The 17464-nt window shown below is 47.1% G+C and overlaps 1 protein-coding gene across 1 annotated transcript; it reads left to right on the top strand.

Moving 5' to 3' along the window:
• The first annotated feature begins 214 nt into the window (after positions 1–214).
• LOC147986339 (uncharacterized) lies at positions 215–1012 on the top strand. Its single transcript, XM_087541970.1, has 2 exons — positions 215–811; positions 1007–1012. The coding sequence occupies exons 1-2, from the start codon at positions 215–217 to the stop codon at positions 1010–1012; spliced, it is 603 nt and encodes a 200-aa protein (XP_087398096.1).
• The last annotated feature ends 16452 nt before the right edge of the window (positions 1013–17464 follow it).

Below are 17464 nucleotides of genomic sequence, written 5' to 3'. Positions count from 1 at the left end.
ACACGGAGTGGGTCCGTAACTTGTGGATTATCCTCATTACTGCACAAAAGAATTACTTCCTGGAAGCACCGCTAGGTGCAAGACCCACTGGAGGAGCAACTCTGGACATTACGAGCGTCTGGCAGATCAAAGCTACTCAATAGTTCATTGTGCTATGCTTTACGGCTTACAACTGGGACTTCAACGACGTTTTGAACGTCATGGAGCATATGAGATGTTCCAGGAGTTGAAGTTAACATTTCAAGCAAATGCCCGGATTGAGAGATATGAAGTCTCCAATAAGTTCTACAGCTACAAGATGGAGGAGAATAGTTCTGTCAGTGAACATATACTCAGAATGTCTGGGTACCACAACCACTTGACTCAACTGGGAGTTAATGTTCCTAATGATAGTGTCATTGAAAGAGTTCTTCAATCACTGCCACCAAGGTACAAAAGCGTCATGATTAACTATAATATGCAAGCGATGGGTAAGATAATTCCCGAGCTCTTTACGATGCTAAAGGCTGCGGAGGTAGAAATCGAGGAGGAGCATCAAGTGTTGATGGTTAACAAGACCACTAGTTTAAAGAAGAAGGGCAAAGGGAAGAAGGGGAACTTCAAGAAGAACAACAAGCAAGTTGCTGCTCAAGTGAAGAAGCCCAAGTCTGGACCTAAGCCTGAGACTGAGTGCTTCTACTGCGAAGGGACTGGTCACTCGAAGCGGAACTGCCCCAAGTATTTGGCAGATAAGAAGGATGGCAAAGTGAAAGGTATATTTGATATACATGTTATTGATGTGTGCCTTACTAATGCTTGTAGTAGTGCCTGGGTATTTGATACTGGTATGTTGCTCATATTTGCAACTCGAAACAGGGGCTACGGATTAAACGAAGATTGGCTAAGGATGAGGTGACGATGCACGTGGGAAATGGTTCCAAAGTCGATGTGATCGTCGTCGGCACGCTACCTCTACATCTACTTTCGGGATTAGTTTTAGACCTAACTAATTGCTATTTGGTGCCAGCGTTAAGCATGAACATTATATCTGGATCTTGTTTGATGCAAGATGGTTATTCATTTAAATCAGAGAATAATGGTTATTCTATTTATATGAGTAATATCTTTTATGGTCATGCACCCTTGATGAGTGGTCTATTTTTGTTGAATCTCGATAGTAGTGATACACATATTCATAGTATTGAAGCCAAAAGATACAAGTTCAATAATGATAGTGCGACTTATTTTTGGCACTACCGTTTAGGTCATATTGGTGTAAAGCGCATGAAGAAACTCCATGCTGATGGACTTTTGGAATCACTTGATTATGAATCACTTGATGCTTGCGAACCATGCCTCATGGGCAAGATGACTAAGACTCCGTTCTCCGAAACGATGGAGCGAGCAACATACTTGTTGGAAATAATACATACTTGTAACGCCTCGATGCGGCTATATCTCCCACGTGTCGAAGCACGACTTAGAGGCATAACCTCCTTGAAAGCAATGTCGCAAGTGAGGTAATCTTCACTCAACCCATGTAATACATAAGGGAAAAAGATACATAGTTGGCTTACAATCGCCACTTCACACAATACATGAATAAAGCATTACATCATCCAAATACAATCAAGGTCCGACTACGGAACCAAAATAAAAGAAGAACCCCAAATGCGACAAGGTCCCCGATCGACCCCAACTGGGCTCCACTACCGATCAACTAGAATGAAACAACACAAAGGACAAGATCTTCATCGAGCTCCTCCTAATCTTGGTTGCATCATCTGCACGGTCTCAACGGCACCTGCAAACTGGTTTTGGAAGTACCTGTGAGTCACAGGGACTCAGCAATCTCGCACCCTCGCGATCAAGACTATTTAAGCTTATGGATAAGGTAAAAGGTATGAGGTGGAGCTGCAGCAAGCGACTAGCATATATGGTGGCTAACATACGCAAATGAGAGCGAGAAGAGAAGGCAAAGCACGATCGAGAAAGTATGATCAAGAAGTGATCCTAAACAACATACGTCAAGCATAACTCCAACAACCGTGTTCACTTCCCGGACTCCGCCGGAAAGAGACCATCACGGTTACACACGCGGTTGATGCATTTTTTATTAAGGTCAACTTCAGGTTTTCTACAACCGGACGTTAACAAATTCCCATCTGCCCATAACCGCAGGCACGGCTTTCGAAAGTTCAAATCCCTGTAGGGGTGTCCCAACTTAGCCCATCACAAGCTCTCACGGTCAACGAAGGAATAGACCTTCTAGCGGGAAGACCCGATCAGACTCGGAATCCCGGTTACAAGACATTTCGACAAGGTAAAACTAAACCAGCAACACCGCCCAAATGTGCCGACAAATCCCGATAGGAGCTGCACATATCTCTTTCTCAGGGCACACCGGATTGTCCAAACTTCCGGTAGGCCAGACCAGAGTTGCCCCTGGTGGCCACCGGCGGCTGACAAGTTGGACCAACACTCAGAAGAGCACTGGCCCGGGGGTTTAAAATAATGATGACCCTTGGGCGCGCGACCCCCAAGGGAAAAGAAAAGGCTGGGTGGCGAATGGTAAAACCAATGTTGGGCATTGCTGGAAGAGTTTTACTCAAGGCGAACTATCAAGGGGTTCCCATTATTACCCAACCCCGTAAGGAACGCAAAATCCGGGAACATAACACCGATATGACGGAAACTAGGGCGGCAAGAGTGGAACAAAACACCAGGCATAAGGCCGAGCCTTCCACCCTTTACCAAGTATATAGATGCATTAATTAAATAAGATATATTGTGATATCCCAACAAGTAAACATGTTCCAACAAGGAACAACATCTCCATGTTCCAACAAGGAACAAACTTCAATCTTCACCTGCAACTAACAACGCTATAAGAGGGGCTGAGCAAAGCGGTAACATAGCCAATCAATGGTTTGCTAGGACAAGGTGGGTTAGAGGCTTGGTTTAACAATATGGGAGGCATGATAAGCAAGTGGTAGCTATCGCAGCATAGGCATAGCAAAAGGGCGGGCATCTAGCAAAGCAAAGATAGAAGTGATTTCGAGGGTATGGTCATCTTGCCTGAAATCCCGCAAGGAAGAAGAACGAGTCCAAGAAGAAGGCAAACGGACGTAGGCGAACGAATCCTCACAAACGCGACGTTATCGGAACCAACCCGAAGAAGCAACACCGAAAAGAGAGCAAACAACATGGTAAACAACCACCAAATAAACATGGCATGATGCACAACCAAGTATGATGCATGTCCGGTTTAATGAGGCATGGCATGGCAAAGTGCACAAACAATTCTACAAATTAAGTGGAGCTCAGTATGCAACGAGTTGCATATTGACAAAACACCACAACAAGTTATTTAGTTCGATCTTGTTTATGTACCCAACAATATTAAATGTTGGTTAACATCGCAAGAGGGTGAAGCAAAAGAAAACTACCTATCTAGACAAGTTTAAATGAGGCCGGATACAACGAACAACAATTTCGGTGAATCCCCATGTGCATATATTAGGTTTGGTCCTGTTCTGCCCTAAACCATATTTTATAGTTATAAAACATGCAAGATGATGCCACCATGTTAAACTAGGCAAAATTCTACCCCATTTACATATAAAGATTATTTAATTCAGAGCTACGGTTATTTAGTTATGAATTAAATCATTTTAGCATGGCATTAGGAGCAAATTTAAACAAACAACATTTTAGACATTTTAAACATGGATGAAAGTTGCATATTATTAAACTAGAAAAAATTCTAAGAAACTTTCATATATAATTTATTTAGATCCGATGCACGGTTATTAAGTTATTATATGCATGAAGTTTAGGGACCTCTCTGTAAAAACTGCAGTCTCAGGTTAAATGGACAAATTCGCAGCGCACAAAAAAAACTATGGGCTGAATCTGGAACAGAGCTGGGGAGCTGCTCACATTGAGCCTCGGCCCGTTCGGAGAGGAGACCGGCTGGTGGAGAGGCTGGGCCTCAACGTCTTGCTGGGCCGCGAAGAAGCACAAGTCGAGGCCGGCCCAGGCACTCGATCGGGACGCAGTGGCGGCTGGCGCTCTGTTGTAGCTGGGCTTCGCGTGAAGGAGGGAGCTGGGCCTCGGGGCTTGCGGCTGGGCCGGCTAGGCGTTTGATCCGCGGAGCTGTCTTCTCTGCGGGCTGGAGTGGAGATGGGCCGGAGGCTGCAGCTGGCAGGCCGCGGTGCTCGGCTCATCCCGCTCCTCGATCCCGTCTGGATCGAGCGAGGGGGTGCGGGGCCGCGGTCAACGCGCAGGGCGCGCTCGAGACGAACATGAGGCAGTCGAGGCAGGGGCCGCGGGCGCAGGATCTGGTGCTGCCGTGGATGCAGGCGAGGAGGACGACTCCGGCGGGGCCAGCAGGGCGAGGACGACGGCAACCGGACACGGGAGCGGGAGAGGGAAGCAGCTGGGTTCGGATCCGGCGGTCTACGTCTTGTTGTAGGTGACCGGACACAGCAGGACGGCGACGTCGACGCCGTGGAGCTTGGGCGAGTTCCTGCCCGTTCCTGGGAAGGAGAGAGAGAGCCACCATGAGAGAGAGAGGGAAAATCAGGAGGAGGATCGGGGGACAGAGAGGAAGGGTCGGCGACCCGTGGGGCTCCAGCAAGGTTGGGGAGGTCCGGCGGCATGAACGTGCAGGGCGGCGGGGACAAGCTCGGTGCTCACGATCCATTCAGGATCGATCAGAGGAGGGAAGAGGAGGCACGGCCTCTATCGTCCTCGAGCAGATGGGCGGTGACGAGGTAAGGCGGTGGTGGTTGGGCACTAAAAACAAAGAGAGTGGCGGCGGGGATGGAATGGATCGATGGAAGGATGGGACAGGATCCCTAATTCCTAGGGTTGCCCATTATATACGCAGGTGAGTTAGGTTAGGGGCTACCTCATCCCTACGATCGTAATCATACGGTCACGAATAAAATAGTTAGGGAGCCCAAATAAAAAAACGATGACATTTTGTAGATGTTTGGGGATGATCCGGACACAACGGTGGCGACAGCCCGGGTCGGGTCCGGGACAACTTTCGGGCGCGCGCGAGGAGGGTCGCGGGCTGACGAGAGAGGTTAGGTAGGGCCTGGCGGTGAGTAGTGAGCTGTGTAGACGGTCTCGAGCTGAGAGAAGAGAAGAGAGAGAGGCCCGGCGACTGTCTCCGGAGACCGAAAACGTCCGACGTTAGACCGGCTATAATGCCGCTATAGTTATCCGTTGGGGCATCAATCGATCTCCGAATGCGATGAAACTTGACAGGCGGTCTATCTACACTATAATAAGACCACACGTCAACTCTCATCCCATTCCGAGAACATTTTCCGGCCACTTATAAAATAATATTTCGGACATGCCTCGGGCGCGTGCAAGTGTGTCTGGGCTCAGAACGGACAATGGAAGGAACTGGGAGAACCCAGACGGATGCAAGTTTTAAAACATGATGATGCAATGCACATGATGACATGACAAGATGCAACATGCAAGCGGATGAAAAGGCAACAATAGCGAATAACTGGCGGACACCTGGCGCAACGGTCTTGGGGCGTTACAATAGTGATGTATGCGGACCGATGAGTATTGAGGCTCACGGCGGGTATTGTTATTTTCTGACCTTCAAAGATGATTTGAGCAGATATGGGTATATCTACTTGATGAAACATAAGTCTGAAACATTTGAAAAGTTCAAAGAATTTTAGAGTGAAGTGGAAAATCATCGTAACAAGAAAATAATGTTTCTACGATCTGGTCGTGGAGGTGAATATTTGAGTTATGAGTTTGGTCTTCATTTGAAACAATGTGGAATAGTTTTGGAACTCATGCCACCTGGAACACCACAGCGTAATGGTGTGTCCGAACGTCGTAATCGTACTTTATTAGATATGGTGCGATCTATGATGTCTCTTACTAATTTATCGCTATCGTTTTGGGGTTATGCTTTAAAGACGCTGCATTCACGTTAAATAGGGCACCATCTAAATCCGTTCAGACGACACCATATGAACTGTGGTTTGTCAAGAAACCCAAGTTGTCATTTCTTAAAGTTTGGTGTTGCCATGCTTATGTGAAAAAGCTTCAACCTGATAAGCTCGAACCCAAATCGTAGAAATGTGTCTTCATAGGATACCAAAGGATATTGTTGGGTACACCTTCTATCACAGATCCGAAGGCAAGATATTTGTTTCTAAGAATGGATCCTTTCTAGAGAAGGAGTTTCTCTCGAAAGAAGTGAGTGGGAGGAAAGTAGAACTTGATGAGGTAATTGTACCTTCTCCCGAATTGTAAAGTAGTTCATCACAGAAATCAGTTCCAGTGATTCCTACACCAATTACTAAGGAAGCTAATGATAATGATCATGAAACTTCTGACCAAGTTACTACCGAACATCGTTAGGTCAACCAGAGTAAGATCCGCACTAGAGTGGTACGGTAATCCTGTTCTGGAGGTCATGTTACTTGACCATGACGAACCTACAAACTATGAGGAAGCGATGATGAGCCCAAATTCCGTGAAATGGCTTGAGGCCATGAAATGTGAGATGGGATCCATGTATGAGAACAAAGTGTGGACTTTGGTTGACTTGCCCGATGATCGGCAAGCAATAAAAAATAAATGGATCTCCAAGAAGAAGACTGACGCTGACGGTAATGTTACTGTCTACAAAGCTCGACTTGTTGCAAAAGGTTTTTGACAAGTTCAAGGAGTTAACTATGATGAGACCTCACCCGTAGCGATGCTTCAGTCTGTCCGAATCATGTTAGCAATTGCCGCATTTTATGATTATGAAATTTAGCAAATGGATGTCAAAACTGCATTCCTTAATGGATATCTTAAAGAAGAGTTGTATATGATGCAACCAGAAGGTTTTGTCGATCCAAAAGGTGCTAAATAAGTGTGCAAGCTCCAGTGATCCATTTATGGACTGGTGCAAGCCTCTCGGAGTTGGAATACACGCTTTGATAGTGTGATCAAAGCATATGGTTTTATAAAGACTTTTGGAGAAGCATGTATTTACAAGAAAGTGAGTGGGATCTCTATAGCATTTTTGATATTATATGTGGATGACATATTGTTAATTCGAAATGATACTGAATTTCTGAATAGCATAAAAGGATACTTGAATAAGAATTTTTCAATGAAAGACCTCGGTGAAGCTGCTTATATACTGGGCATCAAGATATATAGAGATAGATCAAGACGCTTAATTGGAATTCACAAAGCACATATCTTGATAAAGTTTTGAAGAAGTTCTAAATGGATCAGTCAAAGAAAGGGTTCTTGCCTGTGTTACAAGGTGTGAAGTTGAGTCAGACTCAATGCCCGACCACTGAAGAAGATGGAGAGAAAATGAAAGTCATTCTCTATGCCTCGGCCATAGGTTCTATCATGTATGCAATGTTGTGTACCAGACCTGATGTGTGCCTTGCTATTACTTTAGCAGGGAGATACCAAAGTAATCCAGGAGTGGATCACTGGACAGCGGTAAAGAACATCCTAAAATACATGAGAAGGACTAAGGATATGTTTCTCATTTATGGAGGTGATAAAGAGCTCGTAGTAAATGGTTACGTCGATGCAAAGCTTTGACACTGATCCGGATGACTCTAAGTCACAAACCGGATACATATTTATATTGAATGGTGGAGCTGTCAGTTGGTGCAGTTCCATGTAGAGCGTCGTGGCGGGATCTACATGTGAAGCAGGGTACATAGCTGCTTCGGAAGCAGCAAATGAAGGAGTCTGGATGAAGGAGTTCATATCCGATCTAGGTGTCATACCTAGTGCATCGGGTCCAATGAAAATCTTTTGCGACAATACTAGAGCAATTGCCTTGGCAAAGGAATCCAGATTTCACAAGAGAACCAAACACATCAACAGACGCTTCAATTCCATCCGCGATCAAGTCAAGGAGGGAGACATAGAGATTTGCAAGATACATACGGATCTGAATGTTGAAGACCCGTTGACTAAGCCTCTCTCACGAGCAAAAATGATCAGCACCAAGACTCCATGGGTGTTAGAATCATTACCATGTAATCTAGATTATTAACTCTAGTGCAAGTGGGAAACTGAACGAAATATGCCCTAGAGTCAATAATAAAGTTGTTATTTATATTTCCTTATATCATGATAAATGTTTATTATTCATGCTAGAATTGTATTAACCGGAAACTTAGTACATATGTGAATACATAGACAAACAAAGTGTCCCTAGTATGCCTCTAATAGACTAGCTCGTTAATCAGAGATGGTTAAAGTTTCCTGACCATAGACATGTGTTGTCATTTGATAAACGAGATCACATCATTAGAGAATGATGTGATGGACAAGACCCATCCGTTAGCTTAGCATAATGATCGTTTAGTTTTATTGCTATTGCTTTCATCATGACTTATAGATGTTCCTCTGACTATGAGATTATGCAACTCCCGAATACCGGAGGAACATGCTACCTCTTGAGCAAGGCGTTGGTTTTCCCTTGAAGAGGAAAGGGTGATGCAGCAAAGTAGCGGAAGTATTTCCCTCAGTTTTTGAGAACCAAGGTATCAATCCAGTAGGAGGCCACGCACGAGTCCCTCGCACCTACACAAACAAATAAATCCTCGCAACCAACGCGATAAGGAGTTGTCAATCCCTACACTGTCACTTACGAGAGTGAGATCTGATAGATATGATAGGATAATATTTTTGGTATTTTTATGAGAAAGAGAAATAAAAGATGCATGTAAAATAAATGGCAAAGTAAATAACTAAGTATTGGAAGATTAATATGATGGAAGATAGACCCGGGGGCCATAGGTTTCACTCGTGGCTTCTCTCAAGAGAATAAGTATTTATGGTGGGTGAACAAATTACTGTTGAGCAATTGACAGAATTGAGCATAGTTATGAGAATGTCTAGGTATGATCATGTATATAGGCATCACGTCCGAGACAAGTAGACCCACTCCTGCCTGCATCTACTACTATTACTCCACACATCGACCGCTATCCAGCATGCATCTAGAGTATTAAGTTCAAGAGAACAGAGTAACGCTTTAAGCAAGATGACATGATGTAGAGGGATAAACTCATGCAATATGATATAAACCCCATCTTGTTATCCTCGATGGCAACAATACAATACGTGCCTTGCTGCCCCTACTGTCACTGGGAAAGGACACCGCAAGATTGAACACAAAGCTAAGCACTTCTCCCATTGCAAGAAAGATCAATCTAGTAGGCCAAACCAAACTAATAATTCGAAGAGACTTGCAAAGATAACCAATCACACATAAAAGAATTTAGAGAAGATTCAAATATTGTTTCATAGATAAACTTGATCATAAACCCACAATTCATCGGTCTCAACAAACACACCGCAAAAGAAGATTACATCGAATAGATCTCCACAAGAGAGGGGGAGAACTTTGTATTGAGATCCAAAAAGAGAGAATAAGCCATCTAGCTAATAACTATGGACCTGTAGGTCTGAAGTAAACTACTCACACTTCATCGGAGGGGCTATGGTGTTGATGTAGAAGCCCTCCGTGATCGATGCCCCCTCCGGCGGAGCTCCGGAAAAGGCCCCAAGATGGGATCTCGTGGATACAGAAAGTTACGGCGGTGGAATTAGGGTTTTGCCTCCGTATCTGGTAGTTTGGGGGTATGTAGGTATATATAGGAGGAAGGAGTACGTCGGTGGAGCAACAGGGGGCCCACGAGGGTGGAGGGCGCGCCTCCTACCTCGTGCCTTCCTCGTTGATTTCTTGACGTAGGGTCCAAGTCCTCTGGATCATGTTTGTTCCGAAAATCACATTCCCGAAGGATTCATTCCGTTTGGACTCCGTTTGATATTCTTTTTATGCGAAACCCTAAAATAGGCAAAAAACAGCAATTCTGGGTTGGGCCTTCGGTTAATAGGTTAGTCCCAAAAATAATATAAAAGTGTATAATAAAGCCTAATAATGTCCAAAACAGAATATAATATAGCATGGAACAATCAAAAATTATAGATACGTTGGAGAGTATCAAGCATCCCCAAGCTTAATTCCTGCTCGTCCTCGAGTAGGGAAATGATAAAAACAGAATTTTTTATGTGGAATGCTACTTGGCATAATTTCAATGTAATTCTTCTTAATTGTGGTATGAATATTCAGATCCGAAAGATTCAAGACAAAAGTTCAATATTGACATAGAAATAATAATACTTCAAGCATACTAACTAAGCAATTATGTCTCTTGAAAATAACATGGCCAAAGAAAGTTATCCCTACAAAATCATATAGTCTGGCTATGCTCTATCTTCACCACACAAAGTATTTAAATCATGCACAACCCCGATGACAAGCCAAGCAATTGTTTCATACTTTTGGTGTTCTTAAACTTTTTCAATCTTCACGCAATACATGAGCATGAGCCATGGACATAGCACTTTAGGTGGAATAGAATGGTGGTTGTGGAGGAGACAAAAAAGGGGGAAGATAGTCTCACATCAACTAGGTGTATCAATGGGCTATGGAGATCCCCATCAATAGATATAAATGTGAGTGAGTAGGGATTGCCATGCAACGGATGCACTAGAGCTATAAGTATATGAAAGCTCAACAAAAGGAACTAAGTGGGTGTGCATCCAACTCGCTTGCTCACGAAGACCTAGGGCATTTTGAGGAAGCCCATCATTGGAATATACAAGCCAAGTTCTATAATGAAAAATTCCCACTAGTATATGAAAGTGATAACATAGGAGACTCTCTATTATGAAGATCATGGTGCTACTTTGAAGCACAAGTGTGGTAAAAGGATAGTAGCATTGTCCCTTCTCTCTTTTTCTCTCATATTTTTTTTATTTGGGGCTTTTTATGGCCTCTTTTTTTGTCCGGAGTCTCATCCCGAATTGTGGGGGAATCATAGTCTCCATCATCCTTTCCTCACTTGGGACAATGCTCTAAAAATGATGAGGCCAAGGTTGGCAAGGTGCGGCAAGAGCTCCAGGCTCTCATGGAAAAACATGAGAGTTTGGAGCTTGACTCGAAGACGCAAGCATCCGAGCTCGCGGTGGCTATTGAAAATGCTAAATCTGCCAAGGCCGAATCCCAGAAGACCCTCCAGGAGTTGGATGAGGTGAAGAAGATAGCGGCGGGTAAGGCATTCTTTATGCAAAGCAAACACATAAACGTGAGTTACTTGTTACTTACCCGAATCCGGAGCTCTCCAGGAGCGTTCGCAGATCTTCCCCGGAGTGTGTCCGATGCCGCCGCATTCTATCGAGCCGAGGAGGGCAGCTCGACGGAGAAGGTGTTCTGGTCTCAGTACGCTGAGGCCGGACACCCCGTGCCCCTGAGCGACCAGCTGAAGCAACTGGTCGAGCTCTGCAAGGCGGCCGAACAAGCCATGAAGGGCCTCATTGTTCGGCTGTGGCCTGGAGGGGCTCTGCCTGGGAGCTACTTCGGGCTGGTGCGGCGGCTGGTGGAGGCCTGTCCAAGGCTTGAAGTCATCAAGCGCTCCATCTGCATTGAGGGTGCCCGTAGGGCCCTTGCCCGTGCTAAGGTGCACTGGGGCAAGCTCGATGCTAAGAAGCTTGTGAAGGACGGGCCACCGCCGGGGAAAGAGCATCGCAAGCCCGAGAATTACTATAAGGATGTTCTGAAGGGTGCCCGCCTTGTGGCGGATGAATGTTCTAGGGATGTAATTTTTGAGTGAAACTTGCCCATTTTGTCCTGTGCGCTAAAAACTTGTTTACATGCGCTAAGCAATGCTGTTAGAATTTAAAATATTACCTTCTGTGCGGCTGTTTATCAATTCTGAGAGATGGCGAGTCGTCGGCTTCTGCCCCCGTGCCGCTAGTGCTGGGGTGTTCGGGGATAAATCTGAGCGCTCTTTTTCCCATGTTTGGGTCCTTCGAGGGAGGCGCTCAGCCCAACGAACAAGGCAATCGGACTATAATGCGTGAACACTCTCACTTAGCCATAGAATTCTATAATTTTAAATTTCGGCGAAGCCCCTGGTATTCGGAAGATCGAGTTCGGGGCGCTATCCATGCCTTGACCGGACAGAGCCGGCTCCTCGCCCTAAGCGGCATAAGTCTTTAGGGACTCGAAAAAACCTCTCGAATAGTGACCACCTCTCGCTTCATCATGACAGTCAGTTTTAGCTTTCTCCACTGAGGTGCTCGACCCAGCTCAACTGGGGCACAATTGCAGTGGTTCTCCTAGTGCTACCTTAGCCGATATAGCGGAACGTAAGGCACCAAAACATAGGAGCCGGGCAAACCCAACTATTGACCCAAGACATGATTCGGAGCCAATGCATATAATGCTATAAGTTCGGGGTGCCGCACTTGTTAAAGTGTTCGGACTTCTCACACCATATTGAGGGGTACTAAAGCCCATGGCGTGTTTTGGCCGTACCAACGTGTACGGGTGCAACATGTCGTTAAGGAACATATATAAAGAAAAAAGGTAATGCAAAAATAGACGAAAGCTATGCATTGTTTATTAAAAAGGGCAGCGACTAAAGCAGAACGATACAAATAATGCGATAAGGGGAAGGTTGGACTAGTTAACATGTCCGTTCCAGGGGCAAGCTGCAGGATATTATGCGGAACAGGTATACTACTCGTGATAGAGACCACCTAGGAGTTCCATACTGCGGCGTGGCTTGTCTGCTTCCCTGGTTCTTGCATCGTTTGTGCGGCAATTGAACTGCCGAATAGGCCTTCCGAAGGATGGAGTCCTGAAAGTAAGAGAAAATTAAAAAATCGGCAGCCCCTGGTACGGTTTAAGCCGTGTTTTGGGCATGCCGTGATGGTGCCCCTCCCCCTATGCCCATGGTATCTCTAGAGCGTAGTTATGTACGCGAAGTACTGGCGTCGCCTTTTTGCGAGGGTTGGGGTTGGGGCCGCATTGCTACGCCTGCTCGGATCGTGCCAGGTGGTCTTGTTGTAGGTTACTCCGGGCGCGCTTGACGGTGTCCGGTCGTTTAGTGGCCGGACTAGAGAACTGCCTGGAGAGGCTGCTTTGAACTTCCGCTGCAAGGGCCGCCGTGTGCTCCTCCGTTCAGAGGGAGCGTTCGGTGTTTCCATTGACCGTAATTACTCCTCGAGGGTCTGGCATCTTGAGCTTAAGGAATGCGTAATGCGGTACCGCATTGAACTTAGCGAATGCGGTTCGCCCGAGCAGTGCGTGATAGCCACAGTGAAACGGGACTATGTTGAAGATTAACTCCTCGCTTCGGAAATTATCCGAAGATCTGAAGACCACTTCAAGTGTGACTGAGCCTGTACAGTTGGCCTCTACACCTGGTATTACGCCTTTAAAGGTCGTTTGGTGGGCTTAATCCTGGAGGCATCTATGCCCATTTTCCGCACTGTATCCTGGTAAAGCAGGTTCAGGCTGCTGCCGTCGTCCATGAGGACTCTAGTGAGATGAAATCCGTCAATAATTGGGTCTAGGACCAATGCGGCGAATCCACCATGACGGATGCTAGTGGGATGGTCCCTTCGATCAAAGGTGATCGGGCAGGAGGACCATGGGTTGAACTTTGGGGCGACTGGCTCTACCGCGTATACGTCCCTTAACGCGCGCTTCCGCTCCCTCTTGGGGACGTGGGTTGCGTATATCATGTTCACCGTCTGCACTTGTGGGGGGAAACCCTTCTGTCTGCTGTTGTTCGGAGGCCGGGGCTCTTCGTCATCATCGCTATGCAGCCCCTTGTCGGTATTTTCGGCATTTAACTTGCCTGCCTGTTTGAACACCCAACAATCCCTGTTGGTGTGATTGGCCGGCTTTTCGGGGGTGCCATGTATCTGGCACAAGTGGTCGAGTATTCGGTCCAAACTGGACGGGCCCCTAGGATTCCTTTTGAATGGCTTTTTCCGCTGACTGGATTTAGAGCCTCTGAATTCGGCATTAACTGCCATATCCTCACCATTGTCGCCGTTAATGCGGCGCTTCTGCTTGTTGCGACGCGACCTGCCACTATTGTCCCTGGTATCCGAATTACCAGGGTTCTTGGTCATATTGTTGCTACGAGCAAGCCAGCTGTCTTCTCCTGTGCAAAAGCGGGTCATAAGTGTCGTGAGGGCTGCCATAGATTTTGGTCTAAGGTGCCGGGCAAGCCACTCGTCACGGATATTGTGCTTGAAGGCTGCTAGGGCCTCTGCGTCCGGACAGTCGACTATTTGATTTTTCTTTGTTAGGAATCATGTCCAGAATTGCCTGGCCGATTCATCTGGCTGCTAAATTACGTGACTTAGGTCACTGGCGTCTGGGGGTCGCACATAAGTGCCCTGGAAATTGTCGAGGAATGCGGCTTCCAGGTCCTCCCAACAACTGATTGATCCTGTTCGCAAGCTGTTAAGCCAATGCCGAGTTGGTCCTTTAAGCTTGAGTGGGAGGTATTTGATGGCGTGGAAATCATCGCCGCGGGCCATGTGGATATGAAGGAGATAATCCTCGATCCATACCGCAGGATCTGTTGTGCCATCATATGATTCAATGTTTACGGGTTTGAAACCCTCGGGGATTTGATGATCCATTATTTCGTCTGTGAAGCATAGTGGGTGTGCGGCGCCTCTGTACTGGGCTATATCACGACGTAGCTCCAATGAGCTTTGTCTACTGTGTTCGGCCCTGCCGAATTTGTGGCCGGCGTGACGGTTACCGTCTCGAGTCGTGGGGCGCCCACGCGATCCGTAGATCGATCTTGTTTGCCTTGCCTTATCCTCCAACATATCTCGCAGGTCCGGCGCATTTTCCCGTGCCTTGGTACGGCGTGCGGCTTGAGTGGAGGGCCGAGAGGCCTCCCTGTCGCGGCCACGAGGTGGCCGATCGGCTGTATCGAGTGCTGGTGACGTAGGTTTAAGTGCTTCCTCCTCTAATCGGGGTAGCAACCTGCGCTTTGGGTAGCTCTTGGAGGGGCGTTTGAGTTTATGCTCTTCGGCCGCAAGGACTTCAGTCCATCTATCGACTAGCAAATCTTGATCAGCTCTAAGCTGTTGCTGTTTTTTCTTGAGGCTTCTTGCCGTGGCCATAAGCCTGCGTTGAAAACGCTCTTGCTCGACGGGATCCTCTGGCACGGCGAATTCATCGTCGTCGAGGCTTGCCTCGTCTTCGGAGGGAGGCATATAATTGTCGTCCTCGATCTCTCTGTCTGCCGCTCTCTCATGAGAGCTGGCTTCTCCATCCTCCTGTGCTAGATCTTGTTGGAGGGGGTTTTCTACGGCACTCTCCGGAGTATTATTATCTCCCGTGCTGGAATCACCATATTTGTTTTGGCGGGATTTTGAGCGGCGCCGCTGACGCCGGCGCTTAGGCTGTTTCTTGGAGGGGTCATCCTCCGCTGTTCCATCGCCATCTCCTTCTTTTGGGGTGTCCACCATGTATATGTCATATGATGAGGTGGCTTTCTAGGGCCCGATAGGCGCCGGTTCTTCATCGTCTCCTTCATCGGCGTCCATACCGTCGATATCTTCGGAGTCGAAGTCGAGCATGTCGGTTAAATCGTCGACAGTGGCTACAAAGTGAGTGGTGGCTGGGCTTTGAATTTCTTCATCGTCCGTATCCCAACCTTGCTGACCGTAGTCCGGCCAGGGCTCTCCTGATAAAGAGAGAGACTTTAATGTCTTCAGAATATCGCCGAAGGGCGAGTGCTGAAAGATGTCCGCGGCAGTAAACTCCATGATCGGCGCCCAATCGGATTCGATCGGCAGGGGCGCGGAGGGTTCGGAGTCCGGAGAGGAGTCCGGCTCCTTGGAGTCATGAGCCTCGCGGAGTGCGGGGCTGGTGTTCGGCTCAATCGTCGTTGGGATCGCAGCCCCCGAGGCGGCGTCCAACCACCCATCCTTGATCGGCGCAGTTGGCTCCGAATTAAGGGTCGAAGCCGATGCGGGTGCGGCCTCCAAGGCACTGTTCGGCGGCAGAGCTAGATCATGCTCGTCGTGACAGTGCGGCGTGCTCGGCAGTGGCTCGAATCCGTCGAAGATCAAGTCCCCGCGGATGTCAGCCGTGTAGTTTAAACTTCCAAATCTGATCTGATGGCCAGGGGCGTAGCTTTCGATCTGCTCCAGATGGCCAAGTGAATTGGCCCGCAGTGCGAAGCCGCCGAAGACGAAGATCTGTCCGGGGAGGAAGGTCTCACCCTGGACTGCATCACTATTTATGATCGTAGGAGCCATCCAGCCTGACAGCGATGACACAGAGGAACTCTCAATGAAAGCACCAATGTCGGTGTCAAAACCGGCAGATCTCGGGTAGGGGGTCCCGAACTGTGCGTCTAGGCCGGATGGTAACAGGAGGCAAGGGACACGAAGTTTTACCCAGGTTCGGGCCCTCTCGATGGAGGTAAAACCCTATGTCCTGCTTGATTAATATTGATGATATGGGTAGTACAAGAGTAGATCTACCACGAGATCGGAGAGGCTAAACCCTAGAAGCTAGCCTATGGTATGATTGTTGTTCTGTATGTTGTCCTACGGACTAAAACCCTCCGGTTTATATAGATACCAGAGAGGGTTAGGGTTACACAAAGTCGGTTACAATGGTAGGACATCTACATATCCGTATCACCAAGCTTGCCTTCCACGCCAAGGAAAGTCCCTTCCGGACACGGGACGAAGTCTTCAATCTTATATCTTCATAGTCCAGGAGTCCGGCTGAAGGTATAGTCCGGCCATCCGGACACCCACTAATCCAGGACTCCCTCACCGAGCCCTTGGGGTACCATAATCCAAGTGTTGGTGTGTGAGCTAGATATCGAAGAATATGCTTCACGGCCTTATGGTGTGATTCCTTCGGTGTAGCTTGAAATCGGGCACACATGCAAACACTAAGCATTATATCTGGCCCAGATGCACATCGGTACAATAAAGAACCAATCATGGAGAGGTATACCTTATGATCGAAGTCAATACCATTTTCATCAGTGCACAGATGGCCATTTGTGGGCATAGGAATTTTGACTCCTTTGCAATCTTGCATGCTGAATTTTCTCAGTACATCCTAGAGGTATTTCTCCTGAGATATGAATATGCCATTGCGTTGTTGACAAATTTGAAGACCTAAGAAGAATTTCAACTCTCCCATCATAGACATTTGATATTCACGCCCGTGGGGCCTGCTTGAGGCCATAGAGGGCCTTGTTGAGTCTGAAGACTTTGTCAGGATTCTTTGGATCTTCAAAACCTGTGTGTAGCCTTGAGCTACAAGTCGTGCCTTATTCCTCACCACAAGGCCATTTTCATCTTGCTTGTTGCAGTAGATCCACTTTGTGCCAATGATATTGTGCTTGCGAGGATTTGGGCGTTTGACCAGTTCCCAGACATTGTTGAGCTCGAACTGATGTAATTCTTCTTGCATGGCCTGAATCCACTCAGGCTCCAGAAATGCTTCATCTACCTTAGTGGGCTCTGTAATAGAGACAAAATCATAGTGCCCACAAAAGTTAGATAAATGTGAAGCTTTTGAGCGTGTGAGAGGACCTGGCGCTTT

Source organism: Triticum urartu, chromosome 2A, assembly GCF_056163025.1.
Source record: "Triticum urartu cultivar PI428250 chromosome 2A, HENAU_Tu73, whole genome shotgun sequence".
Taxonomy (NCBI): Eukaryota; Viridiplantae; Streptophyta; class Magnoliopsida; order Poales; family Poaceae; genus Triticum; species Triticum urartu.
The sequence above is the reverse complement of the archived record's forward strand: the minus strand, read 5'-3'. Positions and strand labels throughout refer to the sequence as shown.

Excerpts from the sequence above, each read along its gene's own strand:
- LOC147986339 (XM_087541970.1), top strand. The coding sequence starts at position 215 with ATGTTCCAGGAGTTGAAGTTAACATTTCAAGCAAATGCCCGGATTGAG.